Source organism: Danio rerio, chromosome 8 (assembly GCF_052040795.2).
Source record: "Danio rerio strain M-AB ecotype USA chromosome 8, GRCz13ab, whole genome shotgun sequence".
NCBI classification, from domain to species: Eukaryota; Metazoa; Chordata; class Actinopteri; order Cypriniformes; family Danionidae; genus Danio; species Danio rerio.
The window spans coordinates 557,501-567,500 of NC_141028.1; the positions used below are offsets into that span (position 1 = coordinate 557,501).

A 10,000-nucleotide genomic window follows, 5' to 3' on the forward strand; every position below is an offset into this window, starting at 1 on the left:
AGTATTATTATGAGACATATTTAAATAAGTGTATCGCTCGTGCACACAGCCCGCTTACTTTAAACAGCCGACAGAAATGAGGCGTGATGAGAAACGACTCTATCAAATGCCTGCAAGTTCCATCATCGTGGACACAGAGCAACATTAAATATTCCTTTTATGTCACGACGTACAGCGAAAAGCAGCCCATACAGTCACATCTGCTATACGTTTTATGGAGGAGTGTAAATACTGCAGTTAAATGTGTTCAGATGAAGAAAACAAGACGAGAAATCACTTGATCACGTTAAAATGATAGTTAACATGCACGTATTTGTACACATTTATTTACACGTTTGCATTACTGAGAGCAGGAAAGAGACAGGCTGCTGCACTGGTGAGCAGTATCTTCATATTATCGTTTAATTAAAATAAATGATCAACAAATTAGTCTCGACAGCTTTTACATGTGAAGGAATTATCTCCACACAATCTGAATTCCCAATTAGAATAATACAACAAACTATAAAATACTATTCATGAAAATACCTTAATCACAGACAAATCCAAATGCCCAACACAAGCGAGCTGCGCTCCAGACCAGATCAGCTCGATGCCGTATAATGTCCCCGACGCCGCCTGTAGTCCCATTTAGCAACTTGATAGCAACCGTCTTTTTAAATAAGCATAATCGATTTAAAAGTTGAAGAGTGTGCTGTAACTGATGTGTTTTATGTCGTAGAACAAAACGTGAAAGTATCTTGAGTTGGTGTTCGCCACGGACTTTATTTAAGCGATTTTACTGAAACCCCATTCAAAAAACCCATTGACTTTGGGACGAGGGAACCGGAAGTGCTAAAATGCTAACTCACTTCTGGGTTTTTGCATCCAAATTGACGTCAGAGTTCCTCCACTCTATTCTGAAGAACTGAAATAGACCAACAGCACCACTGACCAACTAAAAGCTGCTCTAAACTCCAGCAGAGCGTGTTAGTCATGTGCAGGGCCAGACGGAATCTGCGGACGTTTTTTGCTATTTCTGCGGAGAGTTTTAGTAAAAATCTGTGGATTTCTGCGGAATAATTTTGGGAGTATCTAGCGGGGAACTTACACCTTAATATATTAAATAAAAAGTAATAAATTACTGAATAAAAACGGAATAAATTCAGATTTACACATTTACTCAAGTAAATAAACAGAATTAATGTTAGGGTAAAAATCTGCAGAAATCTGCGGAATTCTGTGGTAAATCTGCGAAATTCTGCGTGCACAGATTCCGTGTGGGCCTAGTTATGTGTCTTAAACACTTACACACTGCTGAATACACACAGGATGATACATTACAGATGAAAAATTAAAGGATTACAATGATCCAGAAATGAGGATTTCCTCCATCAATATAAACAGCACTGCCTCCATGCCTTCTTCAGTTTATTAATGAGCATCTGCATCTGTATAATGTGATTATTATGATCAGTATTATTGATTATGTGCACATTTATAATAAACACAAGTGTAGATGTGTCCAGCTGTGGGGTTTTGGAGACGTCTGCATCAGCATATGAGGATAAGAACAGGACGTGTGTTTGGATATCACTCAGTTTTCTGAGCACACTTCATTATTATTGTTCATTTATTCCCCTGCTGGAGATTAGAGCTGAATTTAGACATAATTTACACACAAATCTTTAAGCTTAACAAAGGAAATTAAATATATGTGGGCTTATGGATGTGTTCAGTGGAGTGAGTTTCCACTGTTTCCTCACTCCACCAAAGTAAAGCATAGATATATACATTAGATGTCGCCTACCCTGTTGTTGTCGGTTGTTGCTAGAGCGGATACGTTTGCGGCCGGAAGTTAACGAGAATTATTTCTATTATTTATTAAATTTCTCATTTGTTGTATTTTATTAACGTCTACCCCCACCCCAACCCTAAACCCAACCGTCACAGTAATGTAAAAACAGTTGTTGTACCGATTATTAGTTATGTTATCTATTAAATTACCCAATAAAAGGTATTTTTTAACGACTACCCCCAACCCAACCCTAAACCCAACCGTCACAGTACTGTAAAAATATTCATTATTGTTATACAGTGTCATTAAAAAATGCTGCTTTAATAATGTGCATATCGCACTTCCGGCCGGCCGCATATCCGATCTAGACTTTACCGTTGTTGTCTATTGGAAGGAATGCGTCAATAGAGCCGCCATTTTAGTACAGGGTTGCGCTCCTTTGAAACGAATGCGGGACCAAGCTGCAGTGGAGGACTGTGGCCACCCAGAGCCAGAGATACACACATATACCCATATATCTATAATAGGGAGTTTTCCTGGAGATCAGTATGCACATTTATTTATTTATTTTAAATTACGAAACTTATAATTTGACATCACTTTTCTACATTGATGGATCAGTGATCGCACTGGCATTCCTGACAAAAAGCTTGTGTTTGTGTGTATGGAAATGTACTATTCACCCTCCCTGTTAAATTTGATCTAATCATGTCCTGAAACACAGCTCCTCTCCTGCTTTCACTCCTCATACTGACGGAGGGAGCGATTCGCTTGTGAATGAGTCTCCGTTATGAGCGACTCGTTCACTAGCCGACAATAATGCAAGTTTCTGGCAGCGCAGCATCTCGTCATATTTCTTTTGCATTGTTTGCTGATTTTATTTAACAAAACTAGCATAAGCCGAGTGTTTAGTGTGAGTTGGTGCTACTTTGGCTTATGGTGAATGCAGTAAGTGACTGATTATCATCAATAACGTTACCTGTTTAGCACAAAAGTTCAGAACATACAAACACATAAAAAAATCTAAACCTTACCTATGAAATGTTCTGCCTTTGTGCTTTGTTTTCTGTTTGCTCATTACTACACCCGTTAATAGCGCTAAAGTCCTGCATCTTCACATAGTAACACTGTCTTGACTTGTGCGGTTGAATGACATTTGTCCTGGGAGCCCTGTACAAATATGGCGGCGCTACTGACGCATGCTCAGGGTCCCTATGCGATATCTAGTGTATATATCTATGAAAGTAAAGAAGTAAAGAGGCTGAATGGATGAGGCTCATTCTTTATCCTCGCGCTGCAGAAACAAGACCTACAAGTAGGAAAGGCATTGCTTGCAGTGTGGAATCATATTCACTTCATCACTACTTTTAAAAGGGCTACTTTTAGTACTTTTCCTCTACTCGTACTACACTGTCAAGTGATGTTAGTTTAACTTGACTGTTCAGTCCTCTATTCACCACTGATCATGATGCAGGTAGATGACAGTAGAGCGTCTTCACTCCACTGATCATACACTGATCATCAAGGCTCGTCTACACTAATGCAGATACATCTGAAACTGTGTTATGGTCTTAAAGAGATCCATGTTTTCCACTTCTCTCCGTCATCCACACTAAAGGAAAGCGCTCTTGTTGATGTACCGTGCAGCACACAGGCACTTTTATCTGCTCATATCCACCTCAGTTTATTTACTTTCCATCTCTCTGAAACGGTTTACTGGAGCTGTTGTTCAGATCAGACCACGGTCACACATTCCCTGTGCGCTGAAGAGAGGCCATATGGAGCATCTACACACTGACATCTTTAATAAAGCTGCAAAACATCTGTGACCCTATGTCCTCCAGCATGTTAGCTCAATTGGTCACCTGACTGTGTCACATGACTGAAATGATCATCGTTTTCAAAGCCACAGTCCACATTAGGTGTGTCCAAATTCAGTCCTGGAGGGCCGGTGTCCTGCATATTTGAGTTCTGACGCCAATTGAACACACCTGAACTAGCTAATCAAGCTCTTTCTGATATACCAAACTTCCAGGGGGTGTGTTGAAGGAAGTTGGAGCTAAACTATGCAGGACACCGGCCCTCCAGGACTGAGTTTGGACACCCCTGATCTACAGGCTCAACACAGTCCACACCAAAACAGCATTCCAGATGTGTACACCTTAGACAGCGTTTTCAGAAAGATGCGTTTTTGTTCCCTAAAGACGGCGTCTGACTGTGGATGGAGGAATAAACGAAGAGAGAACATGCATTTCTGAAGGAAAACCTATTAGTGTGGACATGGCCATGATCACCACTATTCTGCTGCAGACACACTGACTCTGCTCTCCGTCTGTCTGTCTGTCTGTCTGTCTCTGTGTGTGTTTAGTGGGAGGGTAAAGTCCAGCAGGGCGAGAGAGATTTCGAGCAGATCTCCAAAAACATCCGTCGAGAGGTGGGCCGGTTCGAGGTGAGATCAGACAGCGTGTGTTTTCCACACCACTGGAATATAACGCTGTATATACCGCTGCTTCTCTGAGCTCTTCTGTCCTCTTCTGTCCACAGAAAGACCGAGTGAAGGATTTCAGAATCGTCGTCGTCAAATATCTGGAGTCCCTCGTTCACACACAACAACAGGTGTGTGTGTTCATCAGCACTGTCAGCCAATCAGAGGACAGATATCAGTCTATCACTTACAGCATCAGCCAATCTGAGGACAGATATCAGTCTATAACTGACAGCATCAGCCAATCTGAGGACAGATATCAGTCTATCACTGACAACATCAGCCAATCAGAGAACAGATATCAGTCTGTCACTTACAGCATCAGCCAATCTGAGGACAGATATCAGTCTATCACTGACAACATCAGCCAATCAGAGAACAGATATCAGTCTGTCACTTACAGCATCAGCCAATCAGAGGACAGATTTCAGTCTATAACTGACAGCATCAGCCAATCAGAGGACAGATATCAGTCCATCACTGACAGCATCAGCCAATCAGAGGACAGATATCAGTCTATCACTGAAAGCATCAGCCAATCAGAGGACAGATATCAGTCTATCACTGAAAGCATTAGCCAATCAGAGGACAGATATCAGTCTATCACTGACAGCATCAGCCAATCAGAGGACAGATATTAGTCAATTAGTGGATGGATATCAGTTAATCACTGACGGGATCAGCCAATCAGAGGACATATATTAGTCTATCGCTGACAGCATTAGCCAATCAGAAGATTGATATCAGTCCATCACTTATAGCATCAGTCAATCAGAGACCTGATATCAATGAATCAGTACACATATCAGTTAGTCACTGACAGCATCAGCCAATCAGAGGACAGATATCAGTTTATCACAGCATCAGCCAATCAGAGGACAGATATTAGTCTCTCACTAACAGAATTAGCCAATCAGAGGACAGATATCAGTCCATCACTTACAGCATCAGCCAATCAAAGACCAGATGACAGTGAATCAGTAGACAGATATCAGTTAATCACAGCATCAGCCAATCAGAGGACAGATATCAGTGAATCAGTAGGCATATCAGTTAAGTCATGGACAGCATCAGCCAATCAGAGCATATATATCAATCTATCACTGACAGCATCAGCCAATCAGAGGACAAATATCTGTTAATCAGTAGACAGATATCAGTTAATCACTGAGAGCATCAGCCAATCAGTGAACAGATATCAGTGAATCAGTAGATCCATATCAGTTTATCACAGCATCAGCCAACCAGAGGACAGATATCAGTCTATCATTGACAGCATCAGCCAATCAGAGGACAGATATCAGTTTGTCACTGACAGCATCAGCTAATCAGAGGACAGATATCAGTCTGCCACTGACAGCTTCAGCCAATCAGAGGACAGATATCAGTCAATCGCTGACATCATCAGCCAATCAGAGGACAGATATCAGTTTGTGGCAGTCATGTTAATTAGAATCGGCCAATTTCTTAACAATAATAATAGTGATAATAATAATAATAATAATTCAAACTCATAATAAAAATTACAATGACACTAGGAAAAATATTTTAAAAACATTTTATATTAATAACATTTAATATATTTCTATTATTAAAATAAACAAATAGCAGCTTAGAATAGTAAATGTTTTAGAAATAACAATCTAATGTTAATGATAATAATAATTCAAACCTATTATAAATAGTAATGTAGCCACCTTTCAATTTTAGAAAGTTAATAAAAGGTTAATAAACCATTATTAAAAGGTAAATAAAAGGAATCATTTGAATGATGCTGAAGTTGCGTTTTTGGTATGTTTTGTTTTCCAGCTCATCAAATACTGGGAGGCGTTCTTACCTGAAGCCAAAGCGATCGCGTAATCTGCAGGACGTGTTTCTGTCCTCTCCTGCAGGAGTAATCCTCCACACAGACTCTAATGATTAACCCTAATGATAGCACTACAGTAATAAACACATTATTCTCTCCATCAGTATTTATCACTCCATCACGCGCGCCGGACTCTTCTGCGTATATATAAATATGTATATTTTATTATTTTGCTTTGTAGCCTGAAGATTTTGGGGAATGTTTCCGTTGATTCATTGTTCTAACAGATTTTTTAATCACAAGTATTTTTTACTCTGCAACAGTATCTGAATATTAATAAAGGAACGAGCTGTATCAGGACGTGCCTCGCCAATGATTTCATTTCAGATTATTATATACGCAGAATTATTGAAGATGATGATGATGATGATGATGATGGACAGATGAAGGTAAAATTATTCACCCTTCTGTGGATTTTCTTTTATTCTCTTTTAAAATTGTTCCCATGTGATGTGTAACAGAGCAAGGATTTTTTTCCACAGTATTTCCTGTCATCAGAGTACCTGCTGCGAATTAAAAGCATTGAAAAAGTCTTAACTTTAATCATCTCAAATTAAGCCATTAATAGCCTTGAATTTGGTGTACAAAGTATTTGATTTTGTTAAAAAGATCTTTATTCATTTAATATTTAATAATATATTATTACATTTAATAATTTTCTTGTCAGCTTAGTCCCTTTATTAATCTGGGGTCGCCACAGTGGTATGAACCGCCAACTTATCCAGCATATGTTTTACGTAGCGGATACCCTTCCCGCTGCATCCCATCTTTGGGAAACACTCATTCACACACATACACTATGGACAATTTAGCCTACCCAATTCCCCTATAGCGCATGTCTTTGGACTGTGGGGGAAACCGGAGCGAGAGGGGTCTGGCTGCAGACCTGGTGCAGTGCAATCTGAGCTGCATCCAATGCTTTTTAATGCGTTCACCTAACCCTACCCGTCACAGTGACGTCACTCACTCCATTGACTGCATTGTGTCTGACACTGCATCGCTGAGTGATGCAATCATAAAGCCTGCATCCAGATATTATCGACCTGAGCACCCGGAGGAAACCCAAGTGAACATGCAAACTCCACACAGAAACGCCAACTGACCAAGCAGAGGCTCAAACTAGCAACCTTCTTGCTGTGAGGCGACAGCACTACCTACTGCTCCACCGCGTCGCCTGCACAAAGGTTTTATTTTATTCATTTATTTTTGCCTTTAGGAGTCTGTTCATACTGTAACGAAATGAGCTGTTACAAATGTAGACTAATTAACAATTCATGCAGCGTAATGTTGAGTGCACCTCGCGCTCCACGTCATAGTAGAAAACGCGATAGCATGCGCACCTGTTACTTTGGTTACTAGGCAAGTGATGTACAGAACAAGATAGTCGCTAGCCTAGTTTGACGGCTAAAATGGAAATCTGAATTACGTTTAGGTCAAGCCTGAGCCAGGAAATGACCATGACACCTACTGCTGTTGGTGCCGGAAATCTTTTAAGCTAGCGACGATGGGTGTTAAGACTCTGGACTCCCATATGAGGGGTGCCAAACAGACCGGGTGTAGTACTGCTCGTCAGCACCAACCACCTATTGTGCAGTTCTGTGCACCAGAGACCTCTCCGCTTACTGAAACAGCTTTGGCTGTCAGTAATGAAGACATTTCCACTTTAGAAGCATCGCTGCCACGGCCAAGTAACATCCTGTCTTAATGTGGCTCAACACCAACTCTGCGGGATTAAAACAATCTCTAAGCCCCACTCTTACACATCCAATGAGAACATTACAGAGGTTTCCTGACTCCGAGGTTGCAGCTTCATTCTCGTGTGGAAGCAACAAAACTGAATCTATTACTAAATTCGGATCGGCTCCTTTTATTACTAAACAACTGACTGACCAGGCCAATAAGGCCAACGGGTTTGTGGTCCTGTTTGACGAGAGTCTCAATAAGATGATGGAAAGTAAGCAGTTGGAGCTTTAAATTCGCTACTGGGTGGACGACCACGTTGTTGCGTATGTATTAAATATGGCTGATCATTGAAATGAGATGTTTTAGTTCATTTAAGTAGCCCACTTGTACATAATTAATTTCTAGGGTTCAAAATTTATACAGATACACTTCTGTCGGAATGGGTGCGAAGTTGGCATTGAATTTATATTTACATTTACATTTAGTCATTTAGCAGACGCTTTTATCCAAAGCGACTTACAAATGAGGACAAGGAAGCAATTTACACAACTAAGAGCAACAATGAATAAGTACTAAAGGCAAGTTTCAGGTCTGTAAAGTCTAAGAAGGGAAGTGTTAGTAATTTTTTTTTTTTTTGTACAGTTAGTGTGATATTCAAATAGGCAATTGCAGATTAGGAAGTGAAGTGGAGACTAAATAGTTGAGTTTTTAGTCGTTTCTTGAAAATAGCGAGTGACTCTGCTGTTCTGATGCAGTTAGGGAGTTCATTCCACCAACTGGGCAGATTGAGCGTGAGCGTTCGCGAAAGTGATTTTTTTCCTCTTTGGGATGGAACCACAAGGCGACGTTCATTCACAGAACGCAAGTTTCTGGAGGACACATACATCTGCAGAAGTGAGAGCAGATAAGAAGGTGCTAGGCCAGAAGTCACTTTGTAGGCAAACATCAGAGCTTTGAATTTGATGCGAGCAGCAACTGGCAGCCAGTGCAAACGGATGAGCAGCGGAGTGACATGTGCTCTTTTAGCTTCATTAAAGACAACTCGTGCTGCTGCATTCTGGAGCAGTTGAAGAGGCTTGATAGAGTTAGCTGGAAGCCCGGCTAGTAGAGAGTTGCAGTAATCCAGTTTGGAGAGAACAAGAGCTTGAACAAGGAGTTGAGCTGCATGTTCAGATAAGAAGGGTCGGATCTTTCTGATGTTATAGAGTGCAAATCTGCACGATCGAGCAGTTCTAGAAATGCGGTCAGAGAAGTTTAGTTGGTCATCAATCGTTACTCCAAGGCTTTTCACCATTTTGGATGCAGTAATGGTTGCCCCGTCCATCTGGATTGAAAAGTTATGGTGTAGAGTCGAGTTGGCAGAAACTACAAGCATTTCCGTTTTTGCGAGGTTCAGCTGAAGATGATGATCTTTCATCCAGTGTGAAATATCCAACAGGCAGGCTGAGATGCGAGCGGGAACCGAGGGATCATCAGGATGAAAAGAGAGGTATAGCTGGGTATGATCAGCATAGCAGTGGTAGGAGAATCCATGTCTCTGGATGACTGGTCCTAGAGATGATGTGTAGATGGAGAAGAGAAGTGGCCCAAGAACAGAGCCTTGAGGTACCCCAGTGTTTAGATGCTGTAGGTTGGACACCTCTCCCCTCCAAGACACCCTGAATGACCTGTCAGAGAGGTAAGATCTAAACCATTGTATAACAGTGCCCGCAACGCCCAGTGACTCAAGCGTAGATTGCAGGATCTGGTGGTTGACAGTGTCAAAAGCAGCTGACAAGTCCAGCAAAATGAGGACTGATGATTTAGAGTCTGCTTTAGCCAGTCTGAGATCCTCCACGACCGAGAGCAGGGCAGTCTCAGTTGAGTGGCCTTTCTTAAAGCCGGATTGCTTGTTGTCCATGAGATTGTTTTGAGTAAGAAAGTCCAGGACTTGATTGAACACTACTTTCTCCAGAATCTTGGCCATGAATGGAAGCAGGGATACTGGTCTGTAGTTTTCAAGTAGCGTATGGTCCAGGTTGGGTTTCTTTAGCAGTGGGGTTACCCTAGCCTGCTTAAATGTAGTGGGGAATAAACCAGAGTCAAGAGATGTGTTAATTATGTGAGTCAGTGTTGGTATGACTGCAGGAGAGATGGCTTGCAAGAGATGAGAGGGAATGGGATCGAGTGGACAGGTGGTTGCATGGCT

At 41.2% G+C, this 10,000-nt stretch overlaps 1 protein-coding gene and 1 long non-coding RNA gene across 2 annotated transcripts in view; one reads left to right on the forward strand and one right to left on the reverse strand.

Moving 5' to 3' along the window:
- Positions 1 to 6,427, forward strand: part of snx2 (sorting nexin 2) — a gene marked incomplete at its 5' end in the record, with an annotated part of 45,324 nt that extends 38,897 nt beyond the window's left edge. Inside the window, 3 exon segments of the mRNA NM_001037698.1 lie at positions 4,146 to 4,226; positions 4,322 to 4,393; positions 6,072 to 6,427. Coding sequence (NP_001032787.1) covers positions 4,146 to 4,226; positions 4,322 to 4,393; positions 6,072 to 6,122 — 204 coding nt within the window. The 3' untranslated portion in view covers positions 6,123 to 6,427.
- LOC141375560 (uncharacterized) overlaps positions 1 to 10,000 on the reverse strand; it is a 137,787-nt gene that overhangs the window by 44,525 nt on the left and 83,262 nt on the right. The gene's annotated exons all lie outside the window — the stretch shown is intronic.